We start from the raw sequence: 16,538 nt of genomic DNA, 5'->3' as shown, positions 1-16,538 counted from the left end.
AGGCGGCTGGAGATGTTGGATTCTTGTCATCTCCCGATTAACCGAAGCGTTATTTGACATACTAAACTTAAATCTAGTTTAACACAAGATCACTGAATTACCAGGATTTGTATATAGCAAGCTCTTTAGCTAAACTAACTAGCGAATGAGCAGTAAGTACATGCTTGTAACGTGCCGGTTAGCTAGCTAAGTAGTCACTGAACTGGCAAGCTAGTTTTTAGCAATAGCACTGACTTTTAGGTAACGTTAACATGCGTATTCTAGAGGCTAGCTAGATTTCTAACGGCTGGTGTGTCTGGGGAAAATACCCCCCTAACCCGCAACGTAGCGGATAACTGCACGCCAAACTTATCAACCATCCCTGCAGTTGTGGCATGATTAGCCTGGTAGCTAACAAGCAATCCAACTATGTACATGAACGGTAACGAACTAATCAAATAATTAGAGGGCAGTCATTTGCTAATTTGCTCCATTAGCCGATGTAATGGAGCAACTTTGTTAGTTAACCGTCAGGTTGATTGAACGGTAGCTATGCTAGCTTGCTAACTTTAATTGTCAACATGTACCCCACATAGCTAACTTACCGACAGCAAACTATGTTGTCTTTTCAGTCATGGAATAATGAGACTATAGCTAAATTTTCTGTATGCGTAATATAGGTATGAGTAGCTAATATCACAAATTTCAGATAAAAAACAACGAACCAATACAGCAAAGTTAAAATAACTATTGATCCATAGCTATTTAGCCAGTTTGGTGACGTATTCTTTTCACATCACCCCTGCAGGCGCCTTCCATTATGGACAGCGACCTCAGTTCGCAGGACAAGAAGGACTTGGACAAATTTATCAAATTCTTCGCCTTAAAGGTACCGGTCTGTCAGTTAGTACCTCTAACAAATTTTAATCCAAGAAATTATCGTACCCTTGATTAAAGAAGCAGAACTACACAGCCAGTGTCAGACACTAATGTTGCCCTTCATTTCTGGTCAGACTGTACAAGTGATTGTTCAGGCTCGGCTTGGAGAAAAAATCAGCTCGCGCTCATCATCTTCACCCACAGGCTCCGATTGGGTAGGTGACTGACTACCGCTTTTGGGCTCAGAATTTTATGGTGACATAGCAGGTCTTCACCAGCATATATACATGGCCTGACTTTCCATGTATTTCCACAGTTTAATCTAGCAATAAAAGACATCCCAGAGGTGACTCATGAGGCTAAGAAAGCATTGGCGGGGCAGCTACCTGGCATTGGCAGGTCCATGTGTGTGGAAATCTCCCTCAAAACTTCAGAGGTGAGAGTGCACTGCCTGCCCTGAAAGAGATAATAGACTTTTTGGGTGTGGGTTGAAGCTTCAGACTGGAAACAGAAATCTGAGTCTGCACTCATTGTACCATATTCTGTCATTCCATTTGATTATCAAGAAAGTATAGTAAAAGAAAATGATGTGAGTGTGGGCTCCTATTTTTAACTCATCCAAAGTCCTGTCGTGACTTCACTTTTAGTGTGCAAAGAAGAAGAATTTACAGAAGTATTTATTTTTTTTTACAGAAATGTATGTATACCATTATTGTGTTTTGAATATTTTATTGTTTTGTCTGTTCTAAATGCAGTCTAATCAATGACACTGGTGTGTAACCCTGGCTTACTCTGTAAATGCATTATGCAAAAGGTATGTTTATGAGGTCAGTGGATCAAATAATGTTGGGTATTAACCCCACAAATCCCAACAGAAAAGTCTGTAAAAACATACCTATGTTTTACAAGTGTATTATCTTTTTTGCAGGGAGATTCAATGGAATTGGAAGCATGGTGTTTGGAAATAAATGAGAAGTATGTTGCATCTTTTTTGTTGATATTTATTTTTTGTGTTTAATTTGGTAAAGTATTTCAGCCATTTCAGCCACAGCTGATTTTGTGACAGTCATGCAAATTATTAATATTTATTCTAAATATAAAAGTTACCAGCTGTTGTATCAAATATCTGGTAGAAATGAAGTATCAGAGGTAAGATTTGATATTTGATGACTTCACTTCCAGAGTTAAAATGACACTTGTACCAAAAAACCACAAAACTACTGATACATGCTTCTTGCATTTCAGGTGTGACAAAGATATCAAGGTGTCTTACACCGTTTACAATCGACTGTCAATACTACTCAAATCCCTGCTTGCTATCACAAGGGTGACCCCAGCCTATAAGCTATCTCGGAAGCAAGGCCATGACTACGTAATACTGTACAGGTATATTTACTCAGATGTTCAAAGAGCAACAGTATATGCCTTGGAACAAAAGAATGTTTTTCGCAGTTCAGTCTGCTTATGAAAAACTACTGTTGAAAGAATCAGTGATCAAATTGTATTAGCATATTTTAACTGTTCAAAACATAAAACATGCTTCACTTTTGAATCAGCTACTTATAAAAGTTAAATCTAATAGAAACATTTAATTCTTATAAAGGGAATTCACAGTTAATTCAAGTTGGCTATTCACAATACACTGAATACTGTCTTCTCATTCAGGATATATTTTGGGGAAGTGCAGCTTTCTGGACTTGGAGAAGGTATGTTTTATGTGTAAAGCTGTAGATGTATTTGTCACCTGTATGACACAAACCAGTCAGGCGGATCAGTCCAGCTGATTGTCCTGAGTTTAACTCTACTTTACAATAGGTCAAGCCCAGACAGTCAGTGCTGGTGTTGTGTAGGTAATGATTTGACACAAAGTGAAAAGGATCTGTATATATTTCACTCTGCTGAGTTTTTTTCTACTACCTGTAATGTTCTGACCTAAATATTTGTCTAAGGCTTCCAAACCGTGCGAGTGGGGGTAGTAGGGACTCCTGTTGGCACAATAACCCTATCCTGTGCTTACCGAACAAACCTGGCCTTCATGTCCACAAGGTATGGATATTAACCTTGGAGTGCTTCAGTGAGAAATGACTATGCAAACCTCAGTATTACTTTTAACTTATGTACTATTAGCTGTAGGAAGCATATTTTTCTCTTGGTACTGAACAGTACTTAACAAATGTGGTGTCAGGATACTTGTTTTTATGGGCCGACAACAGTTTATGTAAACACCTTGATTTGAGCTTTTCTGAATGCATTAGAAGCCCCAGCTATCACGTGGTGCCTGTGTGCTCTTATCTCTAGTCCTGCATTGACAGATTTGCAGACAGGTGGCCTTTTTTAACTTGTCCCTCAGCAGCAGACATCAGTCAGAATGGAGCAGAGTCATGAAGTGAACTGGATTAGAGGGTGAGGTGAAAAAAAGACTTTTAAAATGGAATGAGGGAGTGTGAAAATAGTAAGGAAACAGACCTGAAGTTAAAGTCATACAAAGTGCAGTTGCAATATCATGTTAGTTCGCTCAAGTTAGTTTTGTTACATTCAGTGCAGCATGAGAGTGCTCAGAATCACCACTATTGAAAGAGGGAATATGATAGTCAAAAATGGTTAAATCCATTGCATTAGTTTTTTTTTACACAGATTCCACATATCTGCAGTAATCCTGTTTTGTTGTTTGCTAATATTGTGATTCACAGGCGGTTTGAGAGGACGGCCCCCATCATGGGAATCATTATTGATCACTTTGTTGAACATCCCTTTACAAACACAGGAAACATGCACCCATGTAATTACAGGTGAGAGGAAACAGATGTTACCATTTATATTTCGATATGTACATATGAGCGTTCAAATGGAACTTATTTGTGTATGTTTTGTATAATTGTAATTTGGTACTTTTTCACTTTGTGTTTATTTGCATGTGTTTTTTATTCAGTTTTTAATCTTAAGAATGTGCAGTAGTAATGGTACTACTTTGGCATTATTACTTACCTGTTGGGCCACTAAAACACTTTTACATCAAGATCTAAACCATGTCTTTTATTTACAATGTTTTCATGCAAACATAATGTGTAGGGAAAAAAATAATTTTTTTGTTTTATTTCAGGAAAAAAACAGTTAGTGTTAGTGCATGTTAGTGGCAAACAGTACTTAATTTGTTTGTATTCACAGTGCAGAGTGTTACTTTTCTTAATAGGACAATGAGCAAATGATTAGAATTGTGAGAACATGATATGGATTTGTGTATGGGTGCACTTCACTTTTCATGCACACTTACTAATATATTTTGCTGTCTTTTTCACAAACAGATAACAGTGTGTCCTTGAATATACAGTGAACTGTAGTTTTCATGAGAAACAAAGGCATAGCTAGTCATGTATATGTTTTATGTTAATGACACACAACCCAAGTGAATCATTGCAATCTTAACTTAAAGTGTGTTTTGTAGTTTTATACATGTTAATGTTTATTTGAGAATTTTTTTAATGAATTTGCCAAATCAAAAGGGTAAAGCAGAGAATAGGGCATGGTTGTGTGGGAACAGTTCCAGTTATGGGCTGAATAGCATGGCTCCTCTCCCCATGTTTTAGGGCATCAGGCGAGGATGAGGGAGTAGCGTACGCTGGAGTGGAGGACTCCCAGGAAGTGTGCACCACCTCCTTCTCTACCTCACCCCCATCACAGGTGAGCCATGACAAGGTGGAGCCCACTTCCATATAGGCGCTGTGCAATCGTCCGTGTGCATTGTGAGATTAGAGTCAGTCTTCCATGTTATATTCTACAGACATGTGTGTCAGTACAAAATTGGTGAGATGTTCTGCTCAATAGCCTCTCCATAGGAAACTGTTTTGCTGAGTATGTGGACCAGTGGTATTGGCTCAGAGGTATATTGATAGAGTATGTGCTAATTTCAACATTTTAATGTAAAAAATAGTAAAGTTACAATAGTACAGTTATGTACAGTTAAGTTAGTGTGTGAGTGTCATTTTCAATATTGTCCTTGATTAAGGTATGACTGAGGATTGTGTTAATCTGTCCAGAAACATAATGTACCAATGTAAGGAAGCTAAAATGTAAACGGAAATATCATAAGTACCAAGCCACCATATTGCATTTGTCCTCTTTATTTTCTTGTTTTCATAAGCGATCCTTTCCTTTCTCTTTTTCGTCCCCTCTCTATGTCTGTATGTCTCTGTGTATAGTGTGTGTGCACTGTAAGTAAGGCAAATTTTAAGACGCCTAAACCTGCAGTGATGGACACTCTGAAGGTCCCCATGATGGGCCTGGGCTTTTCACATCAAGTGAGTTCGGTTTATGGACAGACTTCCTCACAAAAAGTCTGGATTTTACCACAAAAACTTGCACTTACCTTCTATTACCTGTTAAAAAGGAATAGAAGTAAATAAATAAAGCTGTTAACCAATGACATTTATTTGAAACAATATTTACATACATTTGAGAACCCACTTTTTACCTTTTTGCTGCTGAGAATCCTAACGCAAAGTCATTCGCTCCCATGGTTCTATTTTTTTGCTGTTGCTTTTTTGCCGCAACCCCACCCCCCAGCTAATGAGCACTCTGAAAGCAGGCATCTACTATTTTGTAAGGTTGAGGTAAGTCTAAGTTTATCTATGCTTTCAGCCCCCTTTGCATCCACTGTACCTTCAAACTCCCTTTCTCTTCTTTTCTGTCCTTTAGCTCTGGTTTCTTGTGTCTCTTTGCTGTCATTCTCAGCTCTACAACTCTCGTCTCTCTTGTCAGCCCCCTGTGCTTGGACTAGGCGATCTCTGCCACCCTGTTGCTTTTAATACTGCTCATCCTCACCAGGTAACTAGTTTCAGGGACTAAGCAAGGCTCAGAAGAGTTAAGCATACCAGTCTCACTTGCATTACTTGCTAGAAGAACCTCTGTTCATTAAATTTCAGGCAGTCAATATTTAAACTGTCTTTCTCAAAATACATTCCTGGTACAAAATTCAGCATTTCTATTTATATGTAAGGCCAAGTTTGAGATGAAATCAAAATTACTAATGGCAAGGAGCTGGTAATTTGCAAATAGAATAAAGCTTCTGATAGAATCTTTCTTGCTGTGAGAGTCTATGTGTCTGTCTTGTGAAAGGTATTTGCTTTGCATTGACCCTGACCTTTGGTGTCAGAACTGGTGTCAGAAGCAGTTTTGTTTGGTGGTGGTGAGCAGCACAATTAGCACACTTAGGTAACAGGTTGATAATGTGTTCTCTCCAGATGGTGATCCCAGGAAAAGAGGGTGGAGTCCCCCCCCAGATGCCTGTACAACCATGTCAGGGTGCCCAAGCAGAACATGGCGCACGTGGATCCGCCTGTCCCCCTGCAGACTCCGCCCAACACATCCCAGCCACACCCGCCAGCAGGTGGGTATCACCACAGCAGCTACTAAATATACCACTGGCTCTGTCATTTTTCAGATTGTAGAGGTCATAAATGCAAAGCATATTTTGGCTATATATCCGTGATTGGACCTGGATGTCAGCTGTTTAATTTTGAAGGCGATGCAGGTAAAGATAAGATAATAATAATCCTCAGCAGACACAGCTCTCTATTCAACACTGCCAAAAGAACAGAAATTTCTCAAGGTTTTCAGATCTCCAAAAATGCAAAGAAATAGCCTGCAGCGTAGATGCCTTGCATATTCCTATGATCTGAATACATATTTTGATCATCCTCGGCCACATTAGTGATGACACAGAGACCTTGTCACGAAGCAGTGAGGTGAAGAGTGTGTCCCCCTCTGATGTCGTGGAAACGACCTTCACCAGGAAAGTGGGTGCCTTCGTCAACAAGCCTGCCACACAGGTTGGAGTCATCTGCCAAACCTCCCAGTTTAGCGGGACAGGTGACACATCTGTCTATCCCATGCCACTGCTGCACCATGGCAAAGGCCTATTTACATTCATCACAGGCCCATCACTGTTTGAAATAGTTATTATGCCTGCAAAATCTCTGCTCTGTAAGTCACAATGGTTTACTTTAGGGCATCCTCCTAATAAATGGATATTAATTATTGTGAAGACATTTGCAGTGAGAGTCATATAACAGCTCAAGGATACATTTTTTAAAAATTAGGGTAGATCTTGCTTCTCACTGGAAATGGTCTCTGCCTTTTGTGAAATCTCTCTGTACTTGATTCAGGTGACCACAGCCAGTCTGGATTTGCCTTTTGCTGCATTTGCTCCCAAGGTGTTTGACCTGGAAGAGAATGACCCTATGGTGAGCCATTTGAAAGCGCGGTTTCTTTTTTACAAATTTATCCTTTCCTATGAGGCTTTCTGCGTAAACCTGAACACAGTTCTGCCTCTTGATTTGAGAATTACAGCATCTTATGTGAGTAAAGAGTAACATTTTAATTTCCATTTAAACAACAGTCTTGATGGAACAATATTGGTGTCCGTTCCTTCCACATATTCACCCATTTCTTGTAATGTGTAGGACCATTCTACAACTAATATTCCTCTAAAAATCCTTCATGATACTGTTTGAAAAACCGTATCTGATACTATGTCTTTGGCATGATCAGTGTGGGCTCTGATCACAGCAGTCCTAAAACTACCAAATTTTGAAGTATGGGGCCCCCTGGTGGCCAATCCACAAACAACATGTTCATGTAATACAGCTCAGTTGATTGGGGTATGAAAATTTGTCTTGTCTTGTCATTTATGTCTTCTTTTTCAAAGGTTCTGAGAATTATAGAGACAGTTTGATGTATGAGCATATAAAACAAGTACATAAAAACATGTACCACTCTGTAGCAGCTTCAGTGGTCCATATACCAGACTAAAAAGGAATGCATTACTTATGAGTCTTGTGAATGAATGGGTTTCAGGCAAATCTCCTCAGAGCTGTTGGAACAGGTTACTACTAGATTTAAGGTGCTTGATTAGTCAAGTCATTTCATTATATATGTAGCTGTCTTTAATTGAAGTTGAAGTTCTTTTCATGTCACACCAGGTGCAACTGTTATTTCTTTTAAACATACAGGACAGTTTATTCTAAATACATTTTATTTTGTTTTTCCTTTAACATTGTACATATATGTCACTGAAGCATGGACAGTAAGACAAGTAATTTAAATAATGTCTGATGCATGCAAGAAGCTGCGTTCACAATGCATAGCACTTTGAGCCAGCAGGCAACTTCCACACAGGACAATTACCTGCCTCTGGTACAGCCTTGAGTAGTTCAAACTGCTATGCACTGGGAGAGCTTTATCCATCCCTGTTGTTGATAATTACAGCAGTAGTAGCTGGAGGAATAATAATGATGATAATAATAACACTAATGTCACTGTGTCTATGCAGGTCCACCCCCCAGATTCCCCCATCATGGCTTCACCCCTACAGGGCAGCCTGAATTCCCAAGGCTCTGTGGACAGTGGAGGACAAACACAGAATGACTTTGTCATGATCGACTTTGTAAGCTCCCTCTCATAAATCAAAACTGCAATATTTGCTATAATCAATAAAACTGGTTATTTAATGCGAGGACACATAAGTTAGGAGCATGATCTGTCAACATTTAAATACCAACAAGAAAGGAAAAATGAAAAGAAGACTTTGCTAAAAGAGATGTTATACTGGTAATAATTAAGGAGCCAATAATGGGTTGAATTATGAATTAAAATCTTTCGTCAATATCAATCAATCAATCAAGTTAATATTGATCAATCATTTGATTGAAATTAACAACTGTTATAAAAATGGGCTTAAGATTCAACCTCAAGAATTTATCTTAAGATTTTGATCTAGTGGTATTTTACTTACAGTCATAATACAATCAAAGAGCTGCATACAACTTTTCATGGAAAGATGAGGTTGCAAGTGTTTCAGCATGTTACCTTCAACAGTGAAATGGTGTTAATGGCCTTACTGAAATCCGAGGCAATTATTCACAATTCCTGTTATTAATTTTAACTTGTATACCTGTGGTGACATTTTAGAGCACTGTAAGTATGTCGGGGGGGGGGAGACTGGTGGCTTTTTACCGTCTGATTAGGCCTGACTATGATGTGTGTTTAGGAAAGAGTTTTCTTCTCATGTTTTTAATCAATATGCCAATGGTAAATCAAAGCAACAACACCAAAGATCATCACAACAAAGCTAATGAGGCCAGATTAAACCAATCATAGTAAGGAAAACACTCTCTTTTAAAATGATTTGCAAGACGTAACAGTAATTGTGCACATTTTAAATAATGTCTGAGAAGATAAGGAAGCAGAGATGTAAGGGAGTTGATTTCAAACTCAATATGACCTCATATCTCACTGAGTATACAACAGTTTAGAATGTAGAATTTGCTATGCATGTTTTGTGTTTCTAGATGTGAATTTCTAGAAAATTTGTCGGTCAGCCAATTGATCACTAGTAGTTTGTGCAAGTAGTTCAGTCACAATACGGTAGGGCCTATTCTTATACTCACCTACATTGTTCTCATGCTCTTCCACTGTGGAATTACATTCAGGATATCAAGGAACCTCTTTTATTGCAGGCCACAACATGATTTTTTCCTGCTTTTTTGGACAAAAGGAAGGTCATGGTGACTGCTGTTTAAAGCATACCTTCTGTTATTAAGTGTTGATTCCAGATGAGGTCTGTTTGTTGTGTGTGCCCTGATCCAAACTGGTATATCTGTTTCAGAAGCCTGCCTTTTCCAAGGATGACCTCCTTCCAATGGATCTGGGCACATTCTACAGAGAGTTCCAGAATCCCCCACAACTTGCCAGTCTGTCCATTGACATTAGCTCACAGTCTATGGCTGAGGACTTGGTAAGTGTAAAAGCTAAAAAGAGGTGTGTAGGGAGATCATACTTTTTACTTTGAGTTGCAGTGATGTTTGTTGTACCACAGTGATTGATTAGCCAGAAATCCTTCAATTAGAATGTTAGTTGACATTGTCATTCTCTTCTGAATATCATCACCCCAGTTAAAACAATACATAGACTAGATATAATGAAAAGTGGTGGATACAGTATATTCCAGGTCCAGGCTTTAAAACTACAGCTCTCTTATGTCACATTGAATGTTAACTGAAATAAGGGTACACATGAAGTAATGTGACATTAAGAGAGGAGAAGAATCTTACTCTTCTGTTTTGTGAGAAGTGGGGAAGGGGAGAAAAGTACAGAGAACAAGCCACTGATTAGAGCTCTGAACAAATGCCAGATTAAAAATCAGATGCACAGATTATTTAATCGTGAAAGTAAAGGCCATTTTGCAAGAACCCCCTGGTGTCAGACTGTAATTCTTATATAATATTTGATATTGATTATTTTAACGTGTTTTTTTCTCACTAGGACTCCTTACCGGAGAAACTGGCTGTGTATGAGAAGAACATTGACGAGTTTGATGCATTTGTCGACACCTTGCAATAGGATCATGATAAAAGGAACTGGCTCTATCCACCATACACCAAAAAACTCCAACCTAATCTATCAACCAAAGTCTGTCTGTCTGCCTTTTTTTAAAACAATACGGGTGGGGGCACATACACTTAAATGCTGTAACCAATTTCGTCTCTAAATTTTCAGGCCCCATAAGTGTCAGTTCTTAAATGTGAGATTGAAATGATCTGATCAGAGCTATCAGTGTAAGGTCAAAAAAAAGTCTCAAGAACTGTCTCATTTTGCTGGACTTCGAGCAATCTGGCAACATAATGTAGATAATCTCCATATAGGGTCCCGTCTGGTAGTAGCAGAGAAGACATCTTTCATTGTACCAATATAATACCAGAATCCCAGCAGTGAGGACTAATGTAAATATCAGGTCTAACTCACCTCACTGTTATGTAATTAAACCAAGATAACAGTGACACATGCAATCCATTGTTGAAGTAGTGACAGATTTATTTCTCCTAGCTTGTGACATTCAAAGTGTTTTTATCTGTAACAGAGGCAGGGACAGTCATGTTTTGGATATAAGAGAAGTCAAAATGTAGAAAAAGGCTAATGGAGGGTGATATGATCATTTTATGGCCATAAGTGATGCTTTTGGTTACTATTGGGAACCTCACACCAAAAGTCATATGGCCAGTCTGGGAAGTGCTTTTAAAATCTGACCTTCTGCATCGAGCTATTCTTATCTCTGCTTCAAACTAGTTTAAGGACAAAAATCACTATGTCACCATTTTAGAGACTAAAAATACAGTTATAGGCATTACTGTTAATTAATTGGGTCAGATCATAATACACAAATAGGTTTTACTATAATTATGAGTATTTGTTATCTCTGAGATGGTTTTATTTTGCACTTCCTCTGTATACACTAATTATACAACCATGTGCCTAGGGATTCTTAATATTGCATGGTTATGTTGTGTAATAAACTAAACTCATTTTTTTTGTGTTTAAAAACTTTTTTTTCCTCAGACACTTGCTTTTTTCCCTCAGACACTCTTTCAAAATATGTTAGATATCTTGTGTTGCTTATAAATTATTATAAATACAATTTATATATATATATATATATATATATATATATATATATATATATATATATATATATATATATATATATATATATTACAATAGTGATAAATACAAATGAGTTGGTAATGGCAAGTTTTGCTAAACTCGTTTGTTTTAAATCGATCCACCATGCTTGCATTAGAAGAGAGTCGACATATCAACGCGAAATATTTGCCAGAGGGTTCTCTTTCAAAAGACCATGACGCTTTGAAAAGCATACTAGAAAAACGTAGAACGCAACCTATTGACGAAAAGCTACACACTGTCAAGAGTAACACGGTGAGCTACAACGTGACTGCGGAGTAACATATGAACGGAAGCACACCCACCCAATCCATATTAGGTAGGTAATCCACATGTTTAAAAAAAAAAAAAAAAGTTAACCAAAGACTGCTGGAATGTCCAGATATTGACGCGTATTTCGTGTGACCAGGGGCATGAGTGATGGTCAGTATTTAGACGACTGCTCTTGGAACTGTCATTTGTTAACGTTCATTTAATATCTCAGAGTGGCAGACCAGGGAAAACATTCCTGCTAACAACGTGACTTTGATGCATGCGCAGGTAAAGAAACGAAATAATTGATTCATTCGTAAGAGTTATTCTTTGATTATTTGTATGTAACATCGAGCGCCGACCACCATAGCTAATATAACGTTAGATACACAATATATAAATATTTCTATATCATATACATTATATATTCATTTTTATTATATAACCTACACGTGAATCGCTGCTAGACACGTGAAATTGTAAACATGAGTTGTAAAGATGTGGTTTTAGTCATATAACTGCATTTCTTTATGTTGAGGATGAAAAAATGTTTAATTTGACTATGCATGAATATAAATACCCTTTTTACCGTTGTTGAGTTTATTCAATTTACCGGACAAATATTCGTATGTTTAGCAAACAGATTGCGATACATAAAGCTCGCACGACATTTTGCAATTGTTTTGGTGTGTCAGCACCGGCAGCAGGTTTTTATCCTTCGTGCTAGTGTACTCTCGTGCGTTCCTCAGTGAGACCCTTACCCCTTCCCGTGACTTGTGTCCTACTTGTGTGTGGAATGCCTTCAAGAGTCTTTTGCCGTCTGATTGAGTTTAGTGCCAAACTGCAAGCAATTTGACTATTATCTTTTAGAGTGACGTTATGTCATTATTAATTTGGTGCCTTAACGTGTACCATTATAGTATGTGTCCTGTATAAATTGGATACCCTTTAATATATTTTTAGTTCATTCTGTTCTTTTTTTAACTTATTAAAAACTGAAGAATGGCTGCCGTCCCCGTGTCTCTGTATGGTGGCCATACATGGGAAAATTGGGAATGGGATGTCAATAGCAAGTCTCCAGCCGCCCAGCTGTCACCTTGCCGACAGGCTGTGTACTTCCATACTAATGTACTTCTGGAGAGTGAGGGCACTGCTGGGGTGCGGGGAACCAAAGGTAAAGAAAAAGACATATATCAGTTGTATTAGACTTCTGAGAGGGAATTATCACAGGGGATGAATTGGCTATATGTCTTATTTCTGACACAGAGTATCATTAGTATATTATTAGATACAATTTTTATCACATTATGTTTTGGTCCAGTACAATAGTTTCATGTGGAGAACTCAAAAGCTGTCACTTACAAAAAGAACTGGATTAATTTTTGCTTTGAAAAGAAGGTACATAATTTGGACGCTAAAATAAAAAAGATGCTAAAAGCAAGGTGTTGGTCTTGATTGTATGAGCAGTTGGGGGTGTTATCCTGTCAGGCCTAAGTCTAGAAAAACCAGTCCAACAATCAGCATGCCACCCTCCTAAAAGGACCTGGAGTGTGGGGAAGGGTCATGTTCATTCATGTTTTGGAAGTGGGGAAATGAGTGTATCTTAACACATGGGAGTGTGGCCTCTCTGGGTCAAGTTGTATTTAACACTACAATTTGGCTGTATTGGAAGGTTTCACTCATGGAGAGCACTACTGGGAGATTGAATTTTCAGAGCCTCCATACGGAACCTCAGTCATGGTGGGCTTAGGGACAAATAAGGCTTTACTGCACACTGGGGATTTCCAGTTCATCAACCTGCTCGGTAAGCAAAAGCCACCCAGCTTGTTGTCTTCCAATGTAGTCCCTTCTTATTACAGATTAAATAGATGAGGTCTGGTTCAGCAAGAGAGGAGTCAACCAGGATTTGGGCATTTGGAAATCACTAACACTCGAAGTATAGAAAAGTATTGTTTCAGCTTGTTATATTAAGCCATATTTATTTATGTAGTTGATTTCACATTTTGATGATAATCGTGCCACTCCAGTCCCTCTGCGTTTGGGTTCCCTATACCCATATCCCCATGGGATATGCTGTAAAACACTGGAGTATTATCTTACTATAGTGCACTGACTATATCAGTCTGTCTTAATAAAAGGTGTTGTATTGTGGTTTGCATCCTCAGCAAGTGGTGTGCTGTATATCCACAGGGATGGATAGAGAGAGCTGGGGCCTGTCATACAAAGGCTCTCTCTGGCATGGTGGGAAAAGCAGAAAGTACACAGAGCCCTTTTACGACAAGATGACCGTCATTGGAGTGCTGCTGAACCTGCATGCAGGGACACTGAGGTTCTACAAAAATGGCATCAGCCTAGGACTGGCTTTCTCTGGTCTGGATAAGGTGAGGGGCATAGAGCAACAGTATCCCAGCTAAAGCTGTGAAAATCATTAGTGCATGCACATGAACTGTTGGTCAAACACCTGGTGAGGACTTTGGACTTCAACGCAGGTTAAAGAAAAAAAATGGCTATGCATTATTTATATCTGTCACCATTCACAGAAGAGCTGCCTTTTCAGCAGGCAGTGTTTTAGAATATATTTTACTCTTCTAACTTCTAAAAGAGTAAAATTGACTTTTTGTTTACATGTATTAATAAGAGCAAGTGGAATGTGACAAAATCATCTGAGCAAACAGATTCCTCAAGGATAATTTGGGTGAATAGATTCCGTATTGATTTGCACTAGTCACAGCAGTTTTCTGTGTGCTGTGATTGATTTAAATCCATCAGTTGGTAATGAAGCAATTAGCTCACATGGTTTGTGTTGACACTGAGCACATTACTGATTTGAACACCTAGCCATGTCTCTCTGGCTTGTTCTAGGTGGGTGTCCCCCTGTATCCTTTGGTAAGCTCCACCGCCCCGGAGACAGAGGTGCTGCTGGGACTGCGTACATCTCGCCTTGCCTCGCTGCGGGAACATTGCCTCCACACCATTGCCAACAGCCTGGATCCTTGCATCCCCCTCAATGCCATCCCCTTGCCCACCACCCTGCGGGACCAACTGAAGACTCACTTTATGCACAACCAAAACTGCTGTGAATGCAGCTAGTGCCATAATCAGTATCTGCCTAGGCAAACTGATAATGGGGCAGCAGTACAACATTGTGAAATCGAATTTGCATCCAACGGGCTACTGGTTTGTACCTCAATGAGGAATGTTGTACCTTTCAGCAAGGCAGAATGTAAGCTGGGTATGTGGTCCTGGATATAGGCTAGCCTAACTTGCTGCTACAAAATAACAAACCATTCCAACCAGCCCTTACTGTGACATGCATGATGGAATCTGTCATAGCATTCCATATGAACAGCAATATTTTGCATCATTCAAAATACTCTACAGTATAGTGGAGAAAAGGGAAGATACAGGTAAAAAAAACAAATCACTCACTCATATATATTACATATTTGTACAGAATGTTTATATATACATTTATTTTTCTCTCTGTTGGTAGGCCATATGGCCCACGTGCAGGTCTTATTGCAATACAAATGAAACGCAGATTCTCTCACAGTGAGAGGCAAGACCCAGTGCATATGCCTGGGTACCATTACTGCTTTCATTGGTAATCTCCATAAGGCAAGCTTCCATTAAGAAAGGCTAATGGGAATTAGGCATTATTGTTGCAGGAGTAAGGGTGACATCGATGTCCCAAGAGAAACCGTAACTGACAGCTCCAGAGGGAAATATTGTACAGACAACATTTATGACCAAAAAGCATGTTTGAGAGAACATTATTTCTGTACTTATAATTGTGAAAGGTCACTCTCTGCCACTGTACATCATTATTCTTCCTGGTCTTAGTTTGATATACATTATAAAGGGATGTTTTTGCATTTTTATATGAGAAGCGGTTCATATCCTTTGTTAATTTATTTTGCAAAGGAAATAAAGCAACATTTTGGAAAACTATTACTTTTTATATTTTTGTTTGTAGGGAGAAAAATGGTATACAAATCTGTAGGATGTCTGAATTGGTCCAGCTAAAAGACAAGTCCATCAAGTCCATCACTGAGTGTAGCAGACCATTATCACAGAGGCATAAACCTTGACATTAACCATATAGATAATAACAAAAGTTATTTTGACTTTGCACTACAGTAGTACAGTAAAGTATAGCAGTATTTTGATGGATCTCACTCATTAGGCTTGTGCTTTTAGTGTAATAAGGGAACACATTATATGCATTAAAAAATCCCCTAATACTTGAATTTATTCTAGGTTGATAAATTTAGCACCTGCATATCAGACATTATAAATTGTCTCACAATTATAAATTGTCAAAGAATACACATAACAAGAAAAATGCTAACATCCAGGTGTAGGGTTTATTGCACTTTGTATTCACAATAGTCAATATAAAAGGTCAGTCTTGGAAAAACAAGGTATTACAGTAAAATATTCATCCTGTGGTAGCCTGGGAAATAGTGTTTACCTTTCGGGTAAATACAGCACAGGGAAATTACAGATCCGGAAAACAAATTTTGATGCAAATGTGGCACAATCAAAATGGCATGGTAAGATATTCAGATCACTATAAAGGTTGACAGCTAAGTTACATGTATCAGAATAAGGCACACAAACACTTGGGAGTTGTCAGGGTTCTAGTGGGCCATCTGGACATGTCCATTTTGCCTAAACTTTGTCTTGGAAAAATTCCCTACTCAGAAAGATAGCTTTAGAATTATGGAACCAAAGTTGTGTTACTTTAAAGTAGGAAGCAAAAAAAGTATCTTCTGTATATAGTTTTCTGTCTCTACCCTTTAATGTTGCTAGTACAGTTTAAATGAAGAAGAAAAAAAAAACATCACTAATTCAAACTGGGCACAGGTTCTCAAGGCAGGAAAGGAGTAGCCACTGCAACACCTCATGATAAA

At 38.5% G+C, this 16,538-nt stretch overlaps 2 protein-coding genes across 7 annotated transcripts; both read left to right on the top strand.

Annotated features, from left to right (window-relative positions):
• Nucleotide 1: 1 nt before the first annotated feature.
• atg13 (ATG13 autophagy related 13 homolog (S. cerevisiae)) lies at nucleotides 2-11,045 on the top strand. 6 transcript variants are annotated; one of them, XM_036534860.1, is made up of 18 exons: nucleotides 2-152; nucleotides 788-868; nucleotides 993-1,073; nucleotides 1,175-1,294; nucleotides 1,787-1,833; nucleotides 2,104-2,244; nucleotides 2,524-2,564; nucleotides 2,808-2,904; nucleotides 3,549-3,647; nucleotides 4,443-4,536; nucleotides 5,055-5,153; nucleotides 5,614-5,679; nucleotides 6,096-6,241; nucleotides 6,566-6,683; nucleotides 7,020-7,097; nucleotides 8,186-8,299; nucleotides 9,521-9,649; nucleotides 10,177-11,045. In XM_036534860.1, the coding sequence occupies exons 2-18, from the start codon at nucleotides 800-802 to the stop codon at nucleotides 10,252-10,254; spliced, it is 1,617 nt and encodes a 538-aa protein (XP_036390753.1). In that variant the 5' UTR covers nucleotides 2-152; nucleotides 788-799; the 3' UTR covers nucleotides 10,255-11,045. The 6 variants fall into 6 exon arrangements, with proteins under 6 accessions (XP_036390753.1, XP_036390752.1, XP_036390754.1 ...); XM_036534859.1 differs by having other exon boundaries at nucleotides 5,587-5,679; XM_036534861.1 differs by lacking the exon at nucleotides 5,614-5,679.
• Nucleotides 11,046-13,251: 2,206 nt separating this feature from the next.
• Nucleotides 13,252-14,966, top strand: si:dkey-23n7.10 (SPRY domain-containing SOCS box protein 3). Its single transcript, XM_036535872.1, has 3 exons — nucleotides 13,252-13,426; nucleotides 13,813-14,003; nucleotides 14,485-14,966. Exons 1-3 carry the CDS (start codon nucleotides 13,360-13,362, stop codon nucleotides 14,710-14,712), a joined length of 486 nt encoding a protein of 161 aa, XP_036391765.1. The 5' UTR covers nucleotides 13,252-13,359; the 3' UTR covers nucleotides 14,713-14,966.
• Nucleotides 14,967-16,538: the final 1,572 nt, after the last annotated feature.

This window comes from Megalops cyprinoides, chromosome 8 (genome assembly GCF_013368585.1).
Source record: "Megalops cyprinoides isolate fMegCyp1 chromosome 8, fMegCyp1.pri, whole genome shotgun sequence".
NCBI lineage: Eukaryota > Metazoa > Chordata > Actinopteri > Elopiformes > Megalopidae > Megalops > Megalops cyprinoides.
The sequence above is the reverse complement of the archived record's forward strand: the minus strand, read 5'-3'. Positions and strand labels throughout refer to the sequence as shown.